The sequence below is a fragment of the Pelecanus crispus genome, chromosome 1 (assembly GCF_030463565.1).
Source record: "Pelecanus crispus isolate bPelCri1 chromosome 1, bPelCri1.pri, whole genome shotgun sequence".
NCBI lineage: Eukaryota > Metazoa > Chordata > Aves > Pelecaniformes > Pelecanidae > Pelecanus > Pelecanus crispus.
Window position 1 is genome coordinate 94073355 of NC_134643.1, and position 26406 is coordinate 94099760.

A 26406-nucleotide genomic window follows, 5' to 3' on the forward strand; every position below is an offset into this window, starting at 1 on the left:
TACTGTGACAACGTCATCTGCATCAGCACGGTGATCAGTATGGGCTGATCTCTCAACATGTACTCACATTCCCAGACACAATGTGAGTTCATTCACTGAGTTCTTTCCTACCACAACAGCACTCCAAGCACCTAGCTCAGGTATGTCCACAGCTGGTGGAGCCTGCAGTGGTGCTATACTCCCAGAAGTTTCAAAGTTTTTACAAAGACTGGAAAAAACCATACTCTAAAGTGCAAGAGTATTTGAACAATCTCTAGAGACTTGCTGATGAATTCAGAGAACTGTCCAAGACAGACTGATATTTACTCTCCTCCTCCTTTCGACTGATCCAATTTCATTCAAAGAAACTAAAAACTATACTTTTTTTTTTTCTGATGTTCCATTGTTAGAAATTGTTATAGCTGTCACTGGAATATTCTTCAGTTGCAAGTGGAAGAAGAAATTGTCCCCTTACTTTATTACTGCCAAGTCTTCAAGTTCTATATTTCACACAAATTATTTATTGAGCTGTTTTGTATACTTGCAAATACTTTGTGTTCATCTACAAGTATCAGTGTATATGGTCAATACATCCTGCTGCAAACAGTAGCAAAGAAAGGTCACAGCTCTGTGCAAAACCTGGCAGCTCTTGCAGATGAACAAATAGGGTAAGTCTCACTGGGTGTATCAAGAACTTCTGAGACACCGTAGAATGAAAGGCAATTAGCAGAGCTGAGAAACATACAGAGACATAGTAACATGCAGGGGAGTGCTAGGCAGGTAAAGGACTCCTAGGTTGGCTAAGACAGCTTTAATGCAGGTATCTGGTGATACTGAGAGGATGCAGGAAAGTGGCTGCACATTTGTGAAATAGCAGAAATACCACGTTATACGGAGAATAAGTAGTCTGAAGATGCTGGAACTGAACATTAGATTTTCCTGCAATAGTAGAATAGTATTCTAGAGCAGAAGACTTTGGGAAGACTGTGTCCTCACCCTGAGATGATGTTGTTTCAGTTTCCCCGTCTCCTGGTTATCTTCCCTTGCTAGATCTCAGTGCAATAGCCAGATGGACAATACCATGCTTCCAGTCCAGGAGGTATGACAAACATTACACATGCAGAGCTACAGAGAAACACCTACTGGTTTCCTAAAGTTTTGCAGAACCAGAGAGTGCAGCAGAATAGAAGCAGCATTTCAGGTTTCTAAGATGTGGACTACCTGGTAGCTTTATGTGATTTAGTGGCAGGGGAGGTTGCCCAAGTGATTGAAATTAGTAACAAAATACAGTTGGAGACAAGAAAGAGGAAGAGAACTTGCCTGTGAAAGTTTTTCTTTTACGATGTGATTCACACTGAGTAGCTTGAGGACTCTAGACGGGCTATGGTAGTAGTAGCAATGTGCTACTAGAGGCTGAGGTCTTCACATATGCATTCATAATTTCAGTAAATATTCAATGGTTAACCCTGCCTCATCCTTCAGAGAGAAAAGACAGGGAAGAAGTGACAAAGGGGAACCTGGAAGCTTCCTATTTCCTGTTTGGGGGAAAGGTGGTAAGAGAGACAAACAATGGGATTCTACAGTATGGATGATAAGGTTGTTGGTTGCCTGAACCCATAAGCAACAGTGATTAAAATTTGCCACTGTGACTGAAATGAAAGGAGCATTAGTGAGATAAAAGAGAAATTTGAACACAAGTTTTTAACATATAGGCTTATAGAACCTAAAAACTAACATACAGATAGATATCAAGAGCCAGCTCTGTCTGCCTGAGACTTTGATATTCTGATACACAGTAAAAACAATTTATGCAGCCTTTTATTACCTGGTTAATAAATAGCTTGTAACCCTATTAAAAAAGATCAACACATCAACTGTTTTCACTTACAGGGATACCACTATTTTTCTGTTCTGCTAATGTTCTGAACAACTAAGATCAAGACTGGAGACAGGTGGTAATTTTCCTGACAGGTGGCCCCATTACACAGCATTTTTCGAGATCCAACCCCCCCTCCAAATGCAAATGCAATCTGGAAGTATACAACTGCCAAGAATATCTTCTTTTCTTTTCTCTTTGAGTGTATACTGTCTCCTTTTTCCTCACTTCAGATATGAACTAAAATAACACAGTGACGCACAATCAGGCAATGAAACTTCTATATTTTTACATTCCTCTTTTTACATTTCAAGAATGTGCACACTGACTCTATTTATCCCGTGATTTTATATAGCATTTCTGTATGTAGCAGAACATTAAACAAATGCCTGTGTATGCCATCAGCCTGCTCAAAACCTGACTCTGAGAACAATTTCCGCATATGCTACATATGCCAACCAATGACTGTAATATGTAATCTAAAACCTGTGGATCAAGCCTCAGCAATAATAAAGTATATGGAGAAAAGAAGGTTTAGGATGTACTTGACTTATCCCTAACACATTACACAGTTACATTGTTATTACAGCAGCACAATGCAAAAGAACACAGGAATCAGCCCTGAATTCCTTGCAATCTGGAAGACAACACATAAGAGAATCATCAGAAACAGACACACAAGCTTTCAGGCTAAATGCCACTGAATTACATAGCTTGTGTCTGAAGTGCCAGCCTAGAGATCAAAGAATCTATGCTCTTTACCCATCTCTCATTAAAGACTGGGTCAAATCACTTTACCATTCAGTGCCTCAGTTTCCTCATCAGTAAAACTGGGATAGCTCTACTGATATCCCTTTTAATAATTTTGATACTCAGTAATTATAGGTCTTCCTAAGAGACACTGCTTTTTCCCCATTCTATAGTGTTGCTTTTTGCAGTTTTAATTCATATCGGCACAGATTATAAAATATTGATTTAGAACTGTTCTATTTGAAAGTCAGTGCAAACCTGCAAATGCAAAATGGAAGCATTAAAAACTAATGAATTCTGTCTTCCTTTACACACGATGCTTCTCAAGTGTTTAAACTTCCTTTTTAAAAAAACTGACTGAGATACAGCAGGACGATATGATTCCCTGCACTTTGCTTGGTGTTACACCCATAGGCATTGGTTAATAAGAGAGATCGTCTTAGTTTTAAAGCCCCTGGAAGCCCAAATTCACTTCAAGCAAAGGCTATGTTACCTATTAAAGATGATGGAACCAATATGGATGCCCTTTTTCCTGCAGAAGGTAGAAGAAAATATTTACAATGGAGATTTTATGATTATAAGAACAGTATCTGGGCTAACAGTCCAAAATTCTTTATGCAAAACCAATTTTTAATACAACTCTTTGCCCATTATCATAAAAAACAAATACATGTTCTTGTTCAAACATTTTGTTTTATTTTAATGAGGAGAATAAAACCTGGGGAAAAATGCAATCAAGCTATGTGGAGGTGGAAAGTACAACATCTATCTGGAATAACCATATTCAACTCAGAAGAGTTGCTCTAGATTTACACTAGTGTTCAGAGTATTAAGAGAGGTCAAGGAAAAAAATGAATGTGAAGTGTTTTGATCACATTGGAAATGGCAAGCTTACAAAACAATAATATCTACAACAAAATCTTAGGAATCTCCTGGGTTACCCAGGGCTGAAGGAAGCAATCAAACAGGAATATTAAAAAACTTAATTATTTCTTTGATTTAGCTTTTAACAGCGTGTATTGGCAAAGGATCCTTTATGTACACTCCTCTTTTTTTGTGTGTTAAGTAATACTATTAGACATGAGGATATCAGAAACATAGGTTTCTGATTTAGTACAGACAATGTAGGTTTAGATGATATTTACGTCATGTTTTGGAAGAAGCATAGGAATGATGCAGAATGGATGCTAGCAAAAAATCACCCAAAACTGCATGGATGATAATACATACTTGCGATGATCTCGGGAATTACAAATCAGTAAATCTTACGCTGGCACCTAGCCAACTTGTTTAAATTAAAATAAGAAATATAACAATAAAGAATTTACTCTAATCATTATTCCCTAAAGAATAACAATAATTCCTCCTAAAAAGTTCATGTGATAATGATCTCTTGGTACTGCTTGGCCTTGTAATAAGTCATGAAACGGGACAATTTCCACAGTTGTCAAAAGGCTGCAGGTGGTATCCTTAACCAGAAAGCAATGCAGAAACTGAAGACACACAGAATAAGAGAAGATACCTCCAATGATTAAAAATTATAGTAGGAAATAAAAGGGTATAATTAACTGTCAACAAACTGAAAAACTGAATTCTAACAAACTTCAAAAATTCCCAGTAGGATCTTCAAGAAATTGAAAAGCATTTAAAGAATGGGTGGGAGATAGGAGAGCACAGTCCATTTTCAATAGTGATTGTGACATTCTGAAGACAGCATCACCAAAAGCAATGGTGCTTAGGATGAAGTCACAATATTCCAGTGTATGTCTGATAACATTTGATATATTTCTTCATCTATTAAAGACCTAAAGACTTAAACATGTGACAAGGTCACTTGGTTTAGCACGTTTAGCAAGGATTTTTAAACAAACCTAAACAAACTTGTTGAAAACCAAGATGATGGCCACGTGCAATGTTGACAAATTCAACATTAATTTCCACTAGAAGAAAAAATAAGTATAGTTGCTTATGCACATCAGGAGAATCTAAACTTACAGCAGGAATTCTAGGAAGTCATCTGTGAATCCCTATAACTAACTGTGTATAGATTGTTGATGAATACATTTGTTGCAACAAAAAAGCCCCATGAGAGATCCTATACGCTTATAAGCTTGAAGCCAACATGAAGATTCACAGCTCAATTTCTCTTTAAAAGATAACTTTATGAGATTCTGTTGTTAAAAATATCCTGCCTAAATTTCCAGAATCATGTCTGAATAATAATTGCAATGAGCAGTGACAAGGCTCCAGGGCATACGTACTATGATTATATAACCATAGAATGACTAGAACTAAAAAAAAAAGACAGCATCATTTTAATGGACAGTACAAAAACACTCACTTAAATAACACTTGATAGTGTTGTAGTTGCTCTCGTAGTTGGTTGATGAATAAGGAATTTTCTAAATATGCATTTAAGCAAGCTTCTGAGTGAGAACTGAAAGGTTTTCCTACTTTTTTAAAATGAAAGATGCTTGCACGAGTCTGCTCCTCCCAAAAGGTTCTGCTGATTCTTCAAGCAGCTTGAAAATACTTAGTATCAAATTGTCAAACTATCTAGTTTAGGTAAGTTTTTTTGGTATCATCCAAGATACTTAATTATTTCACAAGCAGCAACATGGGCAGATTAAACTTGGTCTTCCATGTCTTTGACAGTAGGCTTATCTTCATTCATAATAGCCATTCATAGCTTCATGGCACACTGACAGACTTTCCCTTATAATCATTGGTGGAACTATAGACAATATGAGTTCTTTCTACTCCCTACTAAGGAATAAGAAGAGAAAGCAAAAATGAGAAATATTGAATTGAAACTTGGAGCTATGGGCCCAGACAGGCAGCGTGAATTTAAGAGCTACTTTGGCACTACTAAATCTATTGGGTACCATTTGATCTTCCAGTGTGAACTACAATTCTATGAAAAACTTGTAAGAAGCAAACACATGAAGCTATTATGAATTAGATGCTATTATGAATTAGATATTCAATCTGTCTGGCTGAGATAACATGATCTACAAAAATGAGAATAACTTTAGATGTTATAATTATTGCAGCTAATCACTGTTCAAAATAAAATTTACAAACAGTCCTTGAGCACAGACTGAAGTGCTTTAAATTTAAAGTCCTACTTTAAATTTTAAGTCCTACTTTAAATTATGTGACTAAATAATTAACCTATAAAGACACAGTTGTGCTTGCTTTTCCTGCAAAGTGGAACACTTTAAGGTGAAAAATACCTCACAGGTATATATGGTCTGGTAGTAAAAATGTTGTTGTGTGTAATGACATGTGTAGGTTTAAACTCTTTGCTGAGAACATTGAACTGACACTTCCATATCTCAAGCCAGTACATCCACAGTACGAGTCAGTGGATACAGGATGAGCACAAACTTTTAGAAGTAGCATCCACCACTGCATTTTATGTTCAGTCTGATCTCGTACACTTGCTCTGAGAAGGTCTACTAGATCTTAACCCTTTAACAGAGGTTGCTGGCAAAGTGTCTAGTTGATGAATCACATTAGTGCTCTATCATGAGACAGATGTTGAGCTACTTGAGCCTCCTAAAACTAAGGCACTACACAAACAACACTTAAAGCATCTGAAGAGGCTGGGCATTTTCCAGGTTAGAAAACTCAACAGAGATGTTCAGAAGTTCAGTTTCAGATGCCTGAATTCCACTTAAATCTTGCTTAGGCACTCCAGTGTGGTTTTTGATATTACAGATTTCAATGGGGCTGTTCTTGTGAGTAAAGCAATGTACTCAGTCAGGTCTTAAGGCTTTGTGTGCTGTTATCTCCATATAGTGGTTTTATAAAATTCCCTCCCTTAACTTTTTGATTCTCCATGTAACCAGATGTATCGCTAAGAGTGTATACTCATATCTCCCAAGTGCTCACATGATTTCTTAACAAAACTGTCTCACACATAAATTGGATGCCTTGGTTCCTTTAGAGAGTAAATAAACAAAATCTCTCACACCTTGAATGAGAAGAAGATATAAACAACCCTCACTACACTGAAATCAGAGAACAAACAAGTAGTCTATAACATTAGCATAATGCAAAGAAAATATTCTGCAGTCTTAATGAATAAGTAACATGAGAAATTGCTCAAACCCTGCAGAGGATAAGGCATAAAAGGATAAAATGAAAATGTGAAAGAATGGTGAATTTTTCAAATAATTTTGGTTTTAAAATATTGGGGAAAAAATGCTGACATGTACAACTTATAACTTATTAGAAGTTTAGTGGCTCAAGCCAGGAAAAAATGACAGTATACCCTATTTATGTACTGGTAGTTAGGTTACTCTCCACAGTGGAATAAGATATAGATAAAGAATCTCTTCTCTGCATCACCCTGAAGTTACTCTTATCTTCTAGGAGCCTCTTATCAATACACTACAAGGAAATAAAAATTACCTTGCTTGCTTGGTTTCAGGAATGGCACCTAAACACTCTTCACTCTAGCACTTACTTCATTTTCTGTTTAAAAATGGCCAAATTCGAAGTTAAGTTTTAATTTCATTTCTATCTAAGACACTGCATTTTTGGATTTCAAAATTATGTCCCACTCATGAATTTGGCTAGTAAGATAAAAAGCTATGCAAATAATCTACTGATTACTGTGTATGATGTCTGTAGAAGGAATATAGGACACTTCCCCTAACCAAATCACACATTTTAAATCAAGTTCCTCGATAGATAAAGTATTGATGTATTGTGTTAGCCATTCCCTAGCTCTAAGCATTTAACTTGAAGCGAAATCTCTCAAACTCTACAAGTTCAGGTTAATAAAACTTCTGTGAAAAAGAAAGCACTACTGCTATAATCTAACAGGAACTGGGGCAAATATCCACAACTGAATCAAGAAATTATTTGAACCTGTGAACTTACATGGTGCAAATAATAAAGGAAAAAAACCAGAGGTAATTATTTTGAAAGACTAGGTTGTAAATTCTAGTCATAGGCTTCCAAAAGACTATATAGTTGAATAAAGTTATTCACGTGCATGCCTACTACATGAATTTACTCGAATATCAGTATACTTCTACCACACATCTCATTGATTCGTCTCATAATAAAAGCACAGTGCATTTGAAATTGGTATGTCTCAGATCAGACCGGACAATTCAGCCAATCCTTATTTATTTACTGAAGCAGTTGAAATATGTAAATAAAATGTCACAGAGCTATCAATTTTGCATTGCAGAAAATACAGCTAAATAACAAAACAGAAACTCAAACTCCTCTAAAAGTCTTAGCATTTAAAATGCACCTGCTGTAGCTGCTTAAAATCTAGCAGTGTAATGGCTGATTAGGGCTTTAGTTTTCTTGGAGCAATCACAAAAAAAAAACCCAGAAATCAACCACAGTAAAAAAGAATCAAATTCCGATATTTCCTTCTTATGTGTGTTTTTAGAGCTAATTTTGAATAGCAACACATAAATATACCCAGAGACTTTCCAATATCTATATAGTAAAATGAAAAAAATCCCAGATACTGTTTATTATAAATCACAGTTATCAATAATTAGAGAGAGGATTGTGAAATCCTGCTTCTGCTCAAATCAGCAGTTTTACAATGAAAGCACATTAAGATCACTAGATTTCCAGACATCATTGTTTGAGAACCACAACTGTTCAAATAAACAGTACTGCAGAATTTTTGAGAAGTGTACTGAGTCTGGCTGGGATGGAACTAATTTTCTTCATGGCAGCCTGTATGGTGTGGGGTTTTGGATCTGTAACTAAAACTGTGTTGATAACACAGAGGTTTTGCTATTGTGGAGCAGTGCTTGCAGAGCATCGAGTTTTTTCTGTCTTACCCACTCTGCCCCCTTAGTGAATAGGCTGGGGTACACAAGAGGTTAGGAGGGGACAGAGCCAGGAATGCTGACTCAAAGTGACCAAAGAGATACTCCATACCATACGACATCATGCTCAGCATGATACTCAGGGAAAGGAGGAGGAAGCAGGGATGTTTGTGGATATGGCATTTGTCTTCCCAAGTAACTAATGGTTCTGCATGCTAAGGCCCTGCTTTCCAAGAAGTGGCTGGACATCTGCATGCTGATGGGAAGGAGTCAATGAATTCCTTATTTTGCTTTGCTTGCAGGCGCAGCTTTGCTTCCCTTATTAAACTGTCTCTATCTGAACTCATGAGTTTTCTCGGTTTTGCTTTTCCAACTCTCTCCCCCATCCTGCTGGGGCGAGTGAGTGAGTTGCTGTGTGCTGCTTAGCTGCTCACTGCTTCAACCCACCACAAGAAACAATCAAGGAAAGACACTGTAATTGCAAAATCTGGGATGTAATACCAATGCAGCATGCCTATAAAGCAAACATTCATAGACTAAGAATGACAGAATATAAAGGAAGGGACTCCTCTTTTATCAAAACCCAGCATCACTTGAGAGTTGGCTTGCGAAGTCCACCTTAGCTTACAAGTATTTTAGTACAATGTTAGCACAATGGCAGACAGACCATCCTTTAAATAGTGTGTACTTTGTTTATTATAGTCTTTAAAGTAGTTATTATGGATGGTTTTATTGTACTGATCTTTGCATATCAGCACAAAATCAGAAGAGGGACCCAGGACATTATTGTAACAACACAGAGATAATTTAGAAGCCTGTCACAGTCATAATTTGCATTCCCTTACACTGTGGGGCTAGAGCAAAAATTTGAAAGGTACATTCTCCAGCAGAAGAGCATGTGTCTTTTGCCATATGATTTCAGCTGCTGTGGCCATATGCTTCCATTAACTTCTGCTGGTTAAGTTTTAGTCAGCACTGACTAACCACAAAGGACTCACCTTGCCAAGAGAAAAGTAGTAACTTTCTGCACATCATTGTCGGTTATCTTCCTATTTTTATTTATTTCTCCCCTGTCACCTCTGATGCACATAACTCATTAAAAAGACACACTGAAGTTCCCCAAAACACCAAATTAAAAGATACAACTACCCATGTGCTTCACAAATAAAGTTGCTTTCCCAAACTGCTGAAGCTGACTTCCTGATATTTCACACTGAAGGCATGCTTCCTGTCTGATTTTGTTTCAGAGTTTCTTCCATTACCTGAAGTGGTGACTGATAAGTCTGGCATGATGGATAATGTCTGTATATGACATTATGGAATGGGATACCAATAATGGTTGTTTACTATGCGGCAACTGAAAATTTACGTATCTCCTTAGGAAAGACATTCATGCTGATAAAGTGGATCTTAATTGAAAATAGGTAGATAAGGCTTACCATCTTCATGGCCCCTTCCACAAGAAATCTCCAGGAACATTGGTTATATCTACACTACAATAGGAGCAGAAGTTTGTGCTGAGACTTCTCACGTTTTCAGTTTACTTGTTTCAGGGGGTTTCATTCAAATTTGGCATCTGGTTTGCACATTAGTCCCAGAGGGACTTATCCCACAAACCTTTGCTTACTTAGTTACAGGCTATCTAGGGAGCACCACACTGGCCTTCAGTGTCTCTCTCACAGATGACATTAGCACTTCATTACCCATGTGACTGCACATGCCACCACTGCCCAGATAAAGTCTTTCTTATTTCTGATTTTCTTCTTCCTGCTTGTACCATTTCTGAGCAGTGCATGGTACCTGCTTCCTGACCTACCTCCCCAGTACGAGTTTGGACAATACACTCTGTGCGACGGTTCAAAAGAGAAACACAATTTAAACCTGCATCTGCAGAAGCTATGTTGGAAGTACATTTTCATGAGCCCATCCTCCTGGACCTCCTCTTCTGTGGAAGAAGATAGGCAGAATGATTTTTTGGGAGTCCTTGCCACTGTGATTGCTTCATGTATGACTGACTGGGGGTTCTGGTACCGGAAAACAAGCTTCGATTTGTGGGACAGCATTATCCTCTGGATGTGAAATGATCAGCAGTTAATGCAAAACCTTCAGATGCAGAGCAGAATTGCAGAGCCCCTCTGCTGTAAGCTAGTACCATGACTTCATCATCCTTTCATGTAGTTTCAGAACTGTTTTCAAGAGTTTCAATCACCCAGTGGAGCCTTGCAACACCAAAAAATACTTTTTAGTTCGTAACCAGTTTGCAAAGGCTAAGTACACCAGCAGTGACCAATTGCCTCAGACAACCATCCTTCAATCGATCTTCCTTCAAATAGTAATAGCAGGAGATACCAACAAAATCAAAGTCTTTGATCTCTGTCAGGTCCTGAACTATGAAAGGGAGAGCCACCTCATGGAATCCATGTCTCCATCTAATGCACAAATCAGGGTTGCTGTAACTACCCAAACCTCAAGAACTACCACCTCATGCTATGCAAGCCTTGGAGGCCCACCATGGTAGACTTATAAGCATCTTAACAGACTTCACCAGAAGTCATGATGTCTGTGCCTTACCTAACTCTGGCCTAAGGGCTGATGAAGACCAATGCCTTATCTACCATCAGGGACAGGATCTTTAACACTGTTTGGGTGCTTGCCTACACCAGAATAGATGTTGCGTAATCTCCATGCTGCTGGGTCATGAGAATATGCCTTGACAATGATGGAGCCCTCTTCTGGTCTGACTGGCCCTTAGGACATGTAGGCATGAAGTCAAAAGTGCCTTTCCAAGTGCAAGGGGTTATGCAAGAGACTGGAGGTTAATGTTCCCAGTTCTCTCCAAATCACAGGTGCCTGCTGTCCTTGTAAAACCCCTGCAAAGACTTAGGGCAGCCTTTCCATTCAGACAGGAATAGGAAGGACCGGTACTTTTTGAAGCACTACCTCCCACATTCTGCAAATGATCCAGGCACTGAGGATGGTACTCATGTACATGCTACTTTGCAAACTTATTGAGGAGGGCTATGAACTTACTGTGTGTCCAGAAGGAGACTGAGTGGTAGAAATGTGCTTGGGTGGTGATGACTTCTATATACAAATTTCTAAACTACCTTTGACATCCTTCACACCAACACTAGAAAGGAATAGGCTCCCAAAATTTCTAGGTCATTTCCACCCCCTGCGCTCCCTCTGGATGAGGAGATTGATGCTATCCTTACATTCTTTGATGCCCTCTAAGACTTGAATGCTTCAGCTATTCACTTGCTGATAGCTCTTGATCCACAGTCTCTTTTGGACAAGCTTGGTTTCTCCAGTGATGCTCTTTTTTTGATTCTTCCTTCTGTAGTCATGTGTGGCTTTGAATCCTACATCTGAAGCACTCAGGAAACACCTTGTTTCTTGACTTGAACGGTTTCCTTAGAAAACTATGTCATTCAGAGGCTGCTTTGAACAGGTCAGGAGAAAGGTGGAGATTGAAAGAATATTGTTTGTTTGCTGCCACTAAGAAAAGACAGGTCACGGCTGAGGAATAGAAACTAAGAACTATGTGAACTGGAGCAAAACTAGGTCACAGTTAGGGAAAGAGGGACTGAGCTGGCCATGGATGAGGTAAAAGAAGCTCTTCAACGAAACCCTTCCCTCTGCCTCTCCTGAATGAGATCATAGTTTCTGTTTTGTCCATCTCCCCATTTTTCAGACCTCAGGAAAAATTACACATTTGTCCTACACCTATACCTAAGCTTTTGATTGAAAAAGTGTGCAACTATGTCTGTCCCATCTCATACTGAACCACCAACATGTGGTTCATGTTCCTTGCTGCAGAAGGTCCTCGCAGCTGGATCTCTTTGGTTCCAGAAACTTCCAAAGATCTTCTATATTGGTATTCCCCACGCAGAGACAATTATTCATGGTCACTGTAGCCTTTCTACCTCATAACAGGCATTCAATCCTGCACAGCTCCCTTTTGTCCATGGCCTCCCTCCATAAAGAACATAAGTGCAAGTGTCCTGGTTTCGGCTGGGATAGAGTTAATTTTCTTCCTAGTAGCAGGCATAGTGCTGTGGTTTGGATTTAGAATGAGAAGACTGCTGATAGCAACAACTAAAACATCAGTGTGTTAAGTACTGCTTATGCTAGTCAAGGACTTTTCAGCTTCCCATGCTCTGCCAGGTGCACAAGAAACTGGGAGGGAGCACAGCCAGAATAGTTGATCCAAACTGACCAAAGGGCTATTCCATACCATATGACGTCACGCTCAGTATATAAACTGGGGGGGGATTGGCCGGGGAGCAGCGATTGCTGCTTGGGAACTGTCTGGATATCGGTCGGTGGGTGGTGAGCAATTGCATTGTGCATCACTTGCTTTGTATATTATTATTATTTTATTGTTACTATTATCATTACTATTTTACTTCATTTCAATTATTAAACTGTTCTTGTCTCAACCCAGGAGTGTTTCTCACTCTTATTCCTCTGATTCTCTCTCCCATCCCATTGGGGTAGGGGGAGTGAGCGAGCAGCTGTGTGGTGCTTAGTTGCTGGCTGGGGTTAAACCACGATAGCAAGAAAGGCACCTAACTTTAAGTCCAGAATTTAAATTGAATGAGTGCCTGTAGCTAGACAGAATTAGGTCTCTTTTCACAACATGAGAAGAATCCCACTGTATGTAAGTACCTATGTATTTTGGGTTTGCTTTTTTGCTAGATAGTAGTTCTCCTAAGTTATTTGGAGAAATACAACTTCTCTATCACATGAAGAGTATTCACTAGATAAAAGCAAAAGAAAAGAGTCAAAATAAATAACTAAGTGCATAATATTACTACAGTTTTCTGGTTTTTAAAGGACATTTGCCAAAATTAGGTCATGGATATTTGTTTGAAAAAGATAATTAGCAGACTGGAAAGGAGGGCAAATTGATGTGCATTACTTCCTATGCATGACAACACTTCTGTTGATGACAAAGTTTTGAACAAAAAAATGTAGGGAAAGCTCTAAAGCTGACACAAAGTCTACTTAAGACACATCACTTCTTTGAAATGGTTGACTATCACCACGAGTCATCATTTCAATATCACAGTATGTTTTTTTTTTCTATTAAACTCAATAAAATTCTTGAAACAAACATCCTGAAAGCATTTTTCTCAGATAGCAATCATAAATGCAGTCATCAGCTTCGATTAAAATGCTGCCAGATCCATCCACCGGTATGCCATTTTTATGTTCATCTCCAAATACATGAAAATCTATTTTTTCTTAGGAGATTTTTTTTCAGATGTCAGATTCCATTTTTACGTCCCAGATAAACACCAACTGAAAGTGAAGGAAGCTCCGTACATTTAACTGTAACATATTTAACCTGCTTGCTTAAAAAGCATGAAAGAGGCTTGGGAGACCAACGGACCCAATTTATGCATATATGCAGAGACCTAATATGTATATATATATATATCTATGAATGCACACGTAACCAGATGCATAATAAACTCAGTATAGATTTAAAATTTCCCAAACTCTGTTTCTGTCAGATTAATCATACAGGTAAATTTGATTATTTTCACATCTTTTATAATATTTTTTTCTTGTAGATTGACAATAACTTAATTTCTGCAATAATCTATTTAGACATCTACGCATATGAAAATACATATATGTATGTGTTGATTCCCAGGGGGATTTTTAAAAGAACTTATGTTAGGAGTACTGACTCTTGGTGAGGTTTGTGTTCCTGAATCACTCAAGTGGTCTGGAAAAAACCCAAAAATATTCCACAATGAGATAAAGATGAAATGTATCAATGATTCTTCCAAGTCAAATAACAAGAACTTTGGTTTTATGATCTTGTCTGTGCTTCCCCCATTCCATCTGCCCAATAAATCACATAGAGTAAACACCATGGAACACAGTTGGCTTATTTTAAGGATAAAGATCTACTGAAACCTTGTTTAGATTAAGAGACAGCAGTTCCAAGGAGAGTAAATCTGTCATACTTTATATTTAGGTGTTATGCTATCCTTCTCACAGACCAAAACCTCAAGTTATATTCTCTTCTTTTAAACTACATTCAACCTGATGTCAAACATTCTTTACCACACTTCCATTAAATACTGTAAAATTCTATGCCTCCTCAGAACTCTGCAGGCAATGATTTAATTAGTGCTATTTGTTTTCCTTGCCTGATTTTTTTCTAGAGCACAATAACAGCCTCAGTTTTACCTCCCGGTAATATGGTCTCTCTGTGTGCATCAGCTGCTGAGAATCCACGCTGTTCAATAGAGCTATCTTAGGTTTAGATTTCAACTTCCCCTGTACTTGGGATAGTAACTCTGGAATCAAATATATGATTATTGGCTGTTTCATAGAAAGAACTGATATAATCTTACAAAGCCATGGAATTGTTTAGGTTGGAAAAGACCCTTAAGATCATCAAGTCCAACCGTAAAACTAGCACTGCCAAGTCCACCACTAAACCATGTCCTTAGCCACCACATCTACAGGTCTTTTAAATACTTCCAGGGATGGGAACTCAACCACTTCCCTGGGCAGCCTGTTCCAGTGCTTGACAACCCCTTCCGTGAAGACATTTTTCCTAATATCCAATCTAAACCCCCTCTGGCGCAACTTGAGGCCATTTTCTCTTGTCCTGTCACTTGTTACTTGGGAGAAGAGACCAACACCCACCTCACTACAACCTCCTTTCAGGTAGTTGTAGAGAGCAATAAGGTCTCCCCTCAGCCTCCTCTTCTCTAGGCTAAACAACCTCAGTTCCCTCAGCTGCTCCTCAGAAGGCCTGTGCTCCAGACCCTTCACCAGCTTCATTGCCCTTCTCTGGACACGCTCCAGCACCTCGATGCCTCTCTTGTACTGAGGGGCCCAAAACTGAACACAGTATTTGAGGTGCGGCCTCACCAGTGCCAAGTACAGGGGGACCATTGCTTCCCTGCTCCTGCTGGCCATACTATTTCTGATACAAGCCAGGATGCTGTTGGCCTTCTTGGCCATCTTGAAGCCATGTTTTGTTTTTCACAAAATGTACCTATTAAAATAAGTATTACTGCACTGTATTTGATATTAAAAAATCACCCTTGCTATCAAAGCATGGGAAGAAACACATAAAACAGGCCAGAAAAATTATTCCAAATAATCAGAATAAACAGAATCTCCCTTGAGCAGAGCCTGTAGAATTTTTGTGATTGGCAAATAGCTTTACGTGAAGATTTTTTAAACATAAGCAAAAGATAGGTTATCTTCCATACCACTCAGAATTGAAAGGCTATTTCTACATTTTGTAGCAAAGTTCATAAACAACTGCATTACGCCACAGCTGGATTTCTGTGATGCAATTTCACATAGTAAGACAAGTCAAGCTAATAACCTCCTCCTTACTGCCAAACTTTATATTTCTCCTTTATGTCTGTCGTCTCTGTCCAGTCCCAACTATGCACTCCTTCCAGCTTCCTCATGCATCTTTCTGACTAGCACCAGAGGTAAGCACCAGATAATTCAGTTCACTAATCTGGCAGAAAGGTAACACAGCAAAAAAGAAGCAGTATTTTGCCTGGTTAGTGAATCAGAAATATCTGATGAGCACCAGAGTCAGAACAAGGAAAGTGTCAGGACCATGCAGCTAAGCGAAAGGTGGGGGGAGAGCCACACTTCACTTTCACACACTAGTGAGTTCAGAATAATGCTGTTTGCTTAGGTTTCAAATGGCTACTATATTGTCTGATAACATTGGAATACAACAAGCTGTTATGTCTATTAGAAAGGCCTTGCATGTGTTGTGGATGGCTTACTTTTTTGCTCAAGCAACAAACAGTGAAAATGAAGATTTGCATGTCCCATAACCTGCATCCATGACAACATGAAGCCCATAAGTCTAAAGAATATGTATTCATGACAACAACAGACAACACTAAAACATGTCCAAAGACATATTACTAATTTAAGCCTGTTTGATGGATCAGCTTTCAGTGGTGTGGAGGCCATTCTGGACCCAGTAAGTTGTTTTCTTTGCACTGGATTTAAGACAAACTTTCTCTCATTTCTTAATAAGCAAAAACAATAATAGCTATAGAAAAGCCTCTTTCAGAATCTCTTACTGCAGCTGACCATGAAATAATCAGCAGCTCAATACAAAAATATGTAGATGCTCTATTCTATATGTTTGAAGTAGGTGGCTGTACTGGCTAAGCACATCTTTGATGTGATGGAAGAAGTCCAAAGGACTCAGTGACTCCAGAAAGTATCTATAATGAATTTTAACAAGCATCTGTGAGCTGAATAAATGACAATATAGAAATACGCATCCTGAAATCTGAGAGCAACACACTACTTCTTCAGATCTGATACTGGAATAATCATTGCTAACAACACTGATTTTAATCTATGTATTCAGATTGAGAATATGACAAACCCCCAGACTTCTCTTTTTTCCTCTGAAATGAGGAAGAGACTTAAGTCTGATCAAGTCTCTTTATTTCTTGCCCTGTTGTATGGTGATACAGAACCTTCTCTGATAGTAACCGGAGACTGCACGCTTCGTTTTATTGTGTGTAATGTCAGAAGGTTCTCCAGACTGTGACTAGAGAAGGAGGATATGGAGATGATAAGAAAAGGAATTCAATTTTATAGCCCCTCTTCATCTAAATGTGTTTGCCTGAAGCAAGGATAGTCCAGGTAGAATGGTGTCAAGCAATGATCTGAGCAATGATCAAAGGTATGGGAGCTGAGAACAGGCTTCAAATAGGAAAAAAACTCCTCAGAGGGGAAATAAAATTTGCTGTGTTTAGGACAAAGGACGAATGACTAGATGGCATAGCAATTGTTTCAAGAGTGGGTTTTTTGCCCTTTATTTGCAGATTTTGTTAGCTTGTGTTAGTAATAGAAAGATACTCTTTCATCGACAACTTGCAGCACACTCTCATTCTGTGGCTGGAGCACAGTTGGCCCTGTGAGGATCCAGTACCCAGCAGTCATCAGTGTAGGTAAAACCTACATTGTCGTTTGAAGTTCTTTGAGAATCCCACAGAGACTGCTAGGATCAGTAGAGCATAGCAACAGCAATTCCCATTGCTATAGAAGCTACAGCAGTTGTATCTAAAGCAGCCTGAAAAGAAACCTAGGAGAAGACAAATTCACTCTCATACCAAAATGAACTTTCATTTATCCCTGTACTCCAATGGCAACTTATGAATAATATACTCTATTTCAGGCCAGTTTAGCATAGTCAATTTCAGTACTGCTGCTGGACCATTTGAAATGATCACCTGAAGCCGTGATGTTAAAACATTAATTCAGAACACAGGTACACACTTCATTTTCTTTGGGAACAGCTTGTCTTTTGAGACCTGTTAACTTGTGACCAATAGAAATACCAACACTTTGTGAATCTTTTAGAAAGACAGGGAAGCAACAGTACTATTATGTGACTTACACTGGTCACAGGAAAACTTGTTCTACATCATTACATTAATACTAAACATAAATTCTGCCTTGCTATGCTTTTGTGTTGCCCAGCACAACAGAGTCTGATCCAAACTAGGCCCTTTTGGTGCTACCAATAAACAAACAAATAAATAATTGTGTGTATTTCTCTGATGGTAGCCAAATAGTCTGTCCTTTCACTCCATCCACAGCACTGTTTAGAAGCACCAGCCAAACACAACGTATGTGTGGAACAAATTATCTCTTTCTGTTACCTAACATATTCACAGCAGAATGAAGTTGTGCGGCATTTAAAAATTATTTTTACAGGATACTGTGGAAGACTCAGAGCCATTAAAATCTACACTTTTTTCAGTTTGCCTAAAAAATTCCATTATGAATTTTATTTTCAGATGTAATACTAAAACCATTATATCTTGACTTGAATTTTATTGCCGATTTCAAAACTTACAAATGGTTGCAGCAAGATTGGCTTAAATGAGTTGTGTTCCGTGTGTGGTCCCAGGCCCTGTTGTACTGATTACTGTTCAACCTTGTGTACAAATGCAAAGTTATTCGTCCACAACTAGGCTTTTTACGTAGTATGTTCCATGAGCCTTTGAGACCCAAGTGAAGAAGCCTTAGTTAAAATGAATAAATAAGTTATTCCTTTTATGGCACACTCTGTCTTCAAAGCACAGCTTCCATTAACTCAGTGCTCAATTAAGGAAACCAGACTCTGTGTGCCTAAGCTGAGAAGTAGTCATGTTGTGAGAAGACATCTCTTAAAAAAAAAAATTCCCTGGTAATCTTGACACTCTTGTTTGATTCAGATACTAGAACTGGTAAAAAATTTTATGTGAATAAGGCAGGGGTTTGCTAGCAAAACTGGAGAAGAGATATTAAAGGGAAGGGTGCTTTGAAAAACATTCTCCTCCCTTCTTCCTCTCACCCTTTATAATCCATTTCCATAGAAGAAATATATAGAGTTTTATATAAGGTTAGGGATATAGCTAATTTTCCACTGCATGTTCCATTCCTGTGGCAGGAGACATGCAGGTTTAACTTAATTCTACATGAATGTGTATTAATTCAGGCCCTGTACCTGCATTTTGCTTAAAGGAGGGATTTATAAAGGTATAGAATGCCTAGCCAGTAACAGCACTGCTCCTACAAGAGCCAGGTTGCTGAGATGGAAAGAAGAGGTGGGCTCAGGAGTCCATCTTCTGCAAGGTCTTCTTCCTACATCTGCATTACCCATGAAATTCACAATACCCCCACTCATAGAAGATATCAATGAAGTTTCCAGAGAAAAAGTTCCAGCTTTCTAACCTTGCATACATCCCAAAAGAAGAAAGCATGACTACTAGACTTGCACTTTCCCAGAAGTGCAGAAATTCAAGGGGATTTTCCTGTTTGTAATTGAACAGAATATATTCAATCTGCTTCTTATAGGTAAATATTGAGTAGAACTATCAAAGCAAAGCTTGTCACATAACTGGAGGTTTAGTTGAGTTTTGTGAAAAGTCTGGATCAGATAGAAAATGAGTCTTATGATAACGCAACTTATGAAAAGAGCACCCAAAAATGGAGGAAACAAAGTTTTAGTCACATTACATGAAGCACAGACTGGCTCTCCAGGAGGAGATTTTTCTTTACTTTGTGACCTGACTTTGGGTTCATTAAGTTCATAGTTACCTCACAAACAATGGTAGCAAAAGAACCAGAAAAGGTTAGATTTGTATTTTATACAGCATTGTCCCCTACTTTCAACCCAGAATTTATTTAGCTACAAAAAGGTTGTAAAAAATATTGGTATCCTGTAACTTTTAAACCTTCCTGTAATATTCTTTCTTCTTTTTTTCCTTACTTTATAGGTATTTTCACCAAATTGGAATACATTTGAACCATGACAAACTAAGAAAATTATGCAGAGAAACATTTTGAAATACATCACATTTAAACAGTCTCCTCAGATTTTTTTAAATCAAAGTTTTCCAATTTTCATGACATTTATATTCAATTTATTCTGTGTAGACTTCTAACTTAAAATACCTACTGTATAAAAATATACATAAAGTGCTGGCACTGATGTACCTGTATAACAGGCACTTTTAGAGTGTTCCACCTTCTCCTCCAGGAAGAGATGAATTCTGCCCTAAAATCATTTATTTCCCACCATTCACTTGGAAGAGTCTAAACAATATCTTGTACATAGATATACAGTGAAGATGTCTACAGCTGGCTAGCTGTATTGCAGCAATGAATTTATTGCTAGCACAACATTCACAACTTTCTCATTACCACTTTGTAGTCTACCTTTACATACTGAAAAGTGTCTACTTTTCATGCTGAAAAACAAAAATTAATTCTGCTTTGTATTAACCAATATATGCCAAAACCATATGCCAAAAACTCAATAAAAATTTTTTCTTTGGACACCTTAAAGACCTAATGGTAATTCCCCAACAGGACATCCTTTTCCAGTCCATCTAAGTAAAGCAAAATGAAGCAGAATGTAACGACATAAACTGCAACTTTACCTGAGTGCTTGTAGAAGATAGTTCACACCACTGTATTACAAATACATAGAAATGGTGTAAATTCTGAATGAGAAAGGATACATTCGTATGGCTCCTGTTCTTGTTCCAATTGCCAGAATTTTCTGAACTGGGTCAAAAGCTAAGGCAGTGGGTAGATAAGGAAAACCATGGCGAACCGTCTGAAACAGAACAAATGAGCAAAGTGACTGAACCATAATCACAGATAACAGCATGTATGTTTTTTGTTATACGTAGAGGAAGAGAATCTGCATTTTGCTATATGTTGTAGTATTTGCAATACATTTCAAGAAAAGTATTTAAAAAGATACAGTATTTTGAATACAGAGGTGAATTTCACCCATGCCAATTTCTAGATATGCTCTTTACTCAGCAACAATTTAAATGGTTTTGTTGTAACAAAGTAGATTGCAAAGTATATGCCAATATACAATTGGTGTATATTGCTTATATGGTATACTGAAAGATAACCTCAATAAATAAGGCAGCTGAACTGTAAATTGAAAGAAAAGACACGTAATACGCTTTTAAAACACTGTCACAAATAACCTCAGCCTCAATAGAAAGAAATGGAACATGTCCAGGGGAAGAGATCCAATAAACTGAACTGAGTCTACGAGGTAAAAATCCTTAATATCAACTTAAAAACCCAAAGATGCCAGAGAAGAAGTTCTCTAAATGACCAACTGAACCACTCATCCTTTCTTAATCTTTATTTATAATACTATGCTTTTAATTCCAATTTTTGCAGAGATACCTTTGGGAATAAATGAACTGAGCATGACGCAACACATCCTTGAGTTTGATGACTGCCTCAAATAATATTTTAAGTTATCTTGACCTGAAGGTTACAACCAATATGACCTGCCTGATTCTTACGAGGAAGAAACTGAGGGAGAACTTTAACATAAGATTGAAAATAGCTAGACTAGACTATACAAATACACATAAAAATTAACTGTGATTAATTTTGTGTGTGACTGCTTACCTAAAATTGGGTAACAAATAATATTTTCTTAGTATAATAATATTTTATAATATTTAATATAATATTGAACTCTAGGATTGACTCTTTTTTTAGTATATGGTTGGGATTGGAGAGGAAGTGCTTTGAACTGAATGAAGTTTAACTTTTTAAGATTTTTTTTCTTCCTTGACATTATCTTGTTCACGAACTGTGTCTGCTGAAGCATTCAGCAGTCCCTATGGAACAACTTAACAAAAGGGATTCCTTAATTGCTGACCTGTTAAATAAAAGGCAGCTGATTATTTCAACAGCTGTATCACTCCAACTCTTCCATTACAGCTGGAAACACTTGAACTGGTATTCACAAGTAGTTTGGGAACAACCAAATGTATGTTTTTCAGCAAATAACCACTTCCTTAAAAAGAATTGTCTTACTCATCTCACATCTTAATTATTGCTGATAAGGAATGTCTTTTAAAGGAATGTCTAAGTATTAGTTTCTAGACTGCAAAAATCCAGAAACATGTGCTACTTCAGTAAGCTCTAGAAAAGTAACTCACCTTTTATGTTGAGACATTTATCAAAGATCTCCACAACATTGTTTCTGTTTTTTTCTTATCTTCTCAGGTGGTAGGATTACTCAAATATGAAATTTTGTATTCCAACATCTAAGCTGGAACTAGACTTACATACTATAAAAATAGTTTTAGCTCTCATGTCACAAAAATATCAGGAATTATGAATTGTAGTATTTTTTCATGTGTTGAACTGCATTACTAATTTTCTATTATATTTGAGCTTTCTGTGTTCTTGTGAATACACATTCTTCCTTATCAGGGGGAAAAAAATACCCCAAACCACAAATGATCTTTTTTTATTGTTAATTTTTAGAACGCCTCTTTACAATAAAGTTTGAATTTCTAGCAACTCCAGTCACAGTAATTCTTTCTGATGTCTAGCTATGACTGCAGCTTTCACTATTATTTTTTAGATCTAAGAATGTAAAGATCAATATTTTTAAAGACTTATTTGCATTCTTGCCTATCCATTTAGCATCTGCTTTTTATTTTCAGTATTTCTGCAATCTACGGTCAGACTTTTCATTTGGAAATTTTAATTGGGGCCTATTATTGAAACAGAACTATGTTTTAGAAGCACAGTGATGCACATCTTTTCAGGATCATAGCTCAATAAAAATTCTTGAACTCTAGGATTGACTCAAAAGTGTTATTTCTGTTTTGCAGCTGTTTTCCAAATGTGAGTATTTGCACTAATTCCAATCAGGAAGTTCTTATGGATGCAAAATGTTGCCGTTGTGGAATTTAAAAAAAAAAAAAAAAAAAAAAATTGTTGAAGTCTATTGAACCTTCAAGTAAATGACAATTTTCAAGTAAAGTATTTATTTATTAGGACTCTAAATAAAGAACAAAACCAGTTTGGAAGGAGAGCCAGGCTATACTGTACACAGTTAAGGCAGAAAAATATGTTTCTATGATTGAGATTTTGGCACGAATTAGAGCAGCCTCAGAATTGATTCTGAAGATCAAGCCTGTTTGACAGAAGAACAGGGACAAGCTGCAACACTTCAGACCCCCAGACTCTTCTCCTCAGCCTTGGTCCAACAACCCTTCTACTTCCAAGGACTGTGAGAAAAATCAACATGAAAAGCTAGCACTTGAAGTAGATTTTTCAATTACGCATTGATAAAGCTAGTGTGAGCATATGTGTAAGAATAAGTAATGATTCTAGAACTGTGCCTGGGCTTCCTTATGGCATTTACTAATACAGGTGAAGAAGAGGGGAAGGCCACAATACTACCTTGATCCTAGGGTGTCAAAAAAAGTATGTTCCTACTTAATCTGAGTTGTGTCTAGTAGGAACAACATAGACCAAAACTACCAGTGGTAAAAACAAAGCAGATTTTTTTTTTTCCCCCAAATTAAACTATCTCAATAGGAGGCAAAAGCAGAAAAAAGGTAACCTAAAACATCAGTCTGTGGCCAAAGAAATATAGGACCTACCTACCCCAAATGCCCTAAGAAAGAAGGTAACAACAACAAAAAAAAAGGCGGGGCGGGGGGGGGGGGGAGAGAAAAAGCAGACAGCAGATAGAGTCAGGACTGCTTTTCTCCACATTATCCAGCTTTCTTTTATGTATCCTTTTTTGACATGCTGTCTCTAGAGGTAGTCTGTGCTCCCTAGGACATACCGTTTATGTGCAATACAGAACAATTACAAATGCAGCTACAATTTCAGCATAAATCTTTGTTCAGCTTTGTTATGCTCCTGTAAATTCTCTTTTAAATCATTTTAAGCAAATATTCTTACAGTGAATTGCATGTATATATCACTAAAGTAACCTTTACACAACCAATTTACCTAAATGAATATGGGAAATTGATTATTTGGGCTTGCCAGTATTCTACCAATGAACGTTTTAATATGCTGTACAGAACATAACCACAATCTCTTACTGTCTAAGATACCATGGTATATTTCATTGGCTGGGGGGGGGGGGGGGGGGGGGCAGGGGGGAATAAAAATCACACTAGTAATAATATCTAATTGTTCACATGGTGTACAATGTAATTTTTCAGCATAAGAATTTTTAACTTTTATTCTATGGTAGTTTATGTTAGACTGCAAAGACACCATTTTTTCAAAGTGATTGTTATATTCTCTAAGTAACTCCAGAAAATATAGAACTAAACTCAATTTTAAACTGTCTCAAGTAATAGGGTTTATAGTCAAAACTGTTCATGCTAATTTGCATAAACAAAATTTGTAACTTTTCTACTAATTTTACAGATACCCAGTTTTGTGTAACATCTGACAGAAAAACCAATTTACTTAGGTAAACAATTTTTGAGAAAGTGTCTATTTTTTAAAATTGAACTATGTAGTCTAAGCCTGTGACTCGCAATGTAGAATCTACTTCCAAATTGCAACCAACATGCCACATGCAAAAGTCTCATTGAAGCAAGTAATGTATCAGTTTACAGATTAGAGGATGAAGTGCTGACTGAAACCTACATAGCCTCTTACTCAGCTGTGTAGGAAATTAAAAAATGTCAATGATTACAGCGTTCACTGAGGTTGTAGTGGTGAAAATCAATGCTTATAAAGATGAGCTGCCATGCATTATATTGCTATAAGACCATGACATTCCTCATTTATAGACTTCTGTGCCTGGAATCTCTGATTGGTAAGACTGCTACCTGCTCAGGAAAGATGGAAAGAGGTCAAGACATCAGTACGCTTCCAACCTAAGAAAATTGTACAGGAGGTATACATTTTTTATCAGTTAAATTTCCATTTTTCAAAGGAATATTTTTTGTAAAAATCCCAGCTTAGCTAAAACTTTCCAAAGTTTCAAACCTAAGCCATGGATGCCATTTAGCTCTTACCCTACATTAGGAGCCAGGGCTTCTGAGCATGTTCACGGGGTATTCTAAAAAATACCTAATTTTTATTGTCTTAGATAAAGATACCCACAGATAGTTCTTTTACTCTATGTAAAGCTAGAAACAGCTGTATGGAAAAAGCCATCTACAAAAGGGACTGTGGAGATGTCCCTTACAGACTGGTAAGGCTGATTTCTGTCCCCGGCAAGATGGTAAAATAAAGACTAACTGAGCATATGGATAAAAATCATCTGAGTTTCTACAATGGGAAATCCTGTCCTGACCAGTTTTCTCAAATTCTATGAAGCTGTCAGCATGCATATAAATAAAGAGGATATGAATATATGTAAGTTTTCCAAAAGCCTTCCAATAACATTCCACAGCAATGTTATTACAGAAAAAAAGTTGTCAGGGAACTGAAGAGAAGCTTTTTTGTGGACTGAAAGCTGGTTAGTTAACAGGAAACAAAGGATAGGGTTTAATGGATTTTTATCATAGAGAAAACTCAGAAGTACTGTACTCCATGGATGGGTGCTTAGACCAATTTTATTAATCAACACTGAAATCTTTGGACAGCGGAATTCAGTACCAATGATGATCAACTCCTGAAAGACCTCATTAGCAACAAGGTGACAAATGAGCTTTAGTGTGGATAGACTTAAGATAAGGCATCTAGAGGAAAAAAAAGAATCTTAACTAGGTGTCCTGGTTTCAGCTGGGATAGAGTTAATTTTCTTCCTAGTAGCAGGCACAGTGCTGTGTTTTGGATTTAGTAGGAGAAGAATGTTGATAACACGCTGATGTTTTTAGTTGTTGCTAAGTACTGCTTATGCTAGTCAAGGACGTTTCAGCTTCCCAGGCTCTGCCAGGTGCACAAGAAGCTGGGAGGGGGCACAGCCAGAAGAGTTGATCCAAACTGACCAAAGGGCTATTCCATACCATATGACGTCATGCTCAGTATAGAAACTGGGGGGGGTTGGCCGGGGAGCAGCAATCGCTGCTCGGGGACTGTCTGGGTATCGGTCAGCGGGTGGTGAGCAATTGCATTGTGCATCACTTGCTTTGTATATTATTATTATTATTATTATTATTGTTTTATTGTTACTATTATCATTACTATTTTACTTCATTTCAATTATTAAACTGTTTTTATCTCAACCCAGGAGTGTTTCTCACTCTTACTCCTCCAATTCTCTCCCCCATCCCATCGGGGTAGGGGGAGTGAGCGAGCGGCTGCGTGGTGCTTAGTCGCTGGCCAGGGCTAAACCACGACACTAGGCTTACACAATGCTGAATTTGGAACTAGCATTTACAACTCAGGAAAGTGATTTTGTGGGCATGGTTGGCATTCCTGCGAAGCCTTTGGTTTAATGTGCAGCAGCAACCCAAAAAGCCAAGTGATGTTGGACATCATCAGGAAGAGTATAGAGAAGAACACAGAGGGCATCATTTTGCTGCTATATAAAACCTCTGTGACCCCACTACTTGAGGACTGTATGCAGCTCTAGTCTCCACATCTGAAGACGTAGACAAGCCAGAGGTGATACAGGAAAGGCAACTAATGCTCAAGGTGATGGACACAAGCCTTATTAGAAAGGCTAAAAGTGCTTTAGTTTGGAAAGGAGAAGGCTGTAGG

At 37.7% G+C, this 26406-nt stretch overlaps 1 protein-coding gene across 2 annotated transcripts in view; it reads right to left on the bottom strand.

Annotated features, from left to right (window-relative positions):
• Positions 1 to 26406, bottom strand: part of STXBP5L (syntaxin binding protein 5L) — a 209107-nt gene that overhangs the window by 171032 nt on the left and 11669 nt on the right. For both annotated transcript variants that reach the window (XM_075716216.1, XM_075716206.1), the window contains exon 2: positions 20463 to 20560. In XM_075716216.1, the coding sequence (XP_075572331.1) occupies positions 20463 to 20560 (98 nt within the window). The remainder of the gene's footprint in view (positions 1 to 20462; positions 20561 to 26406) is intronic.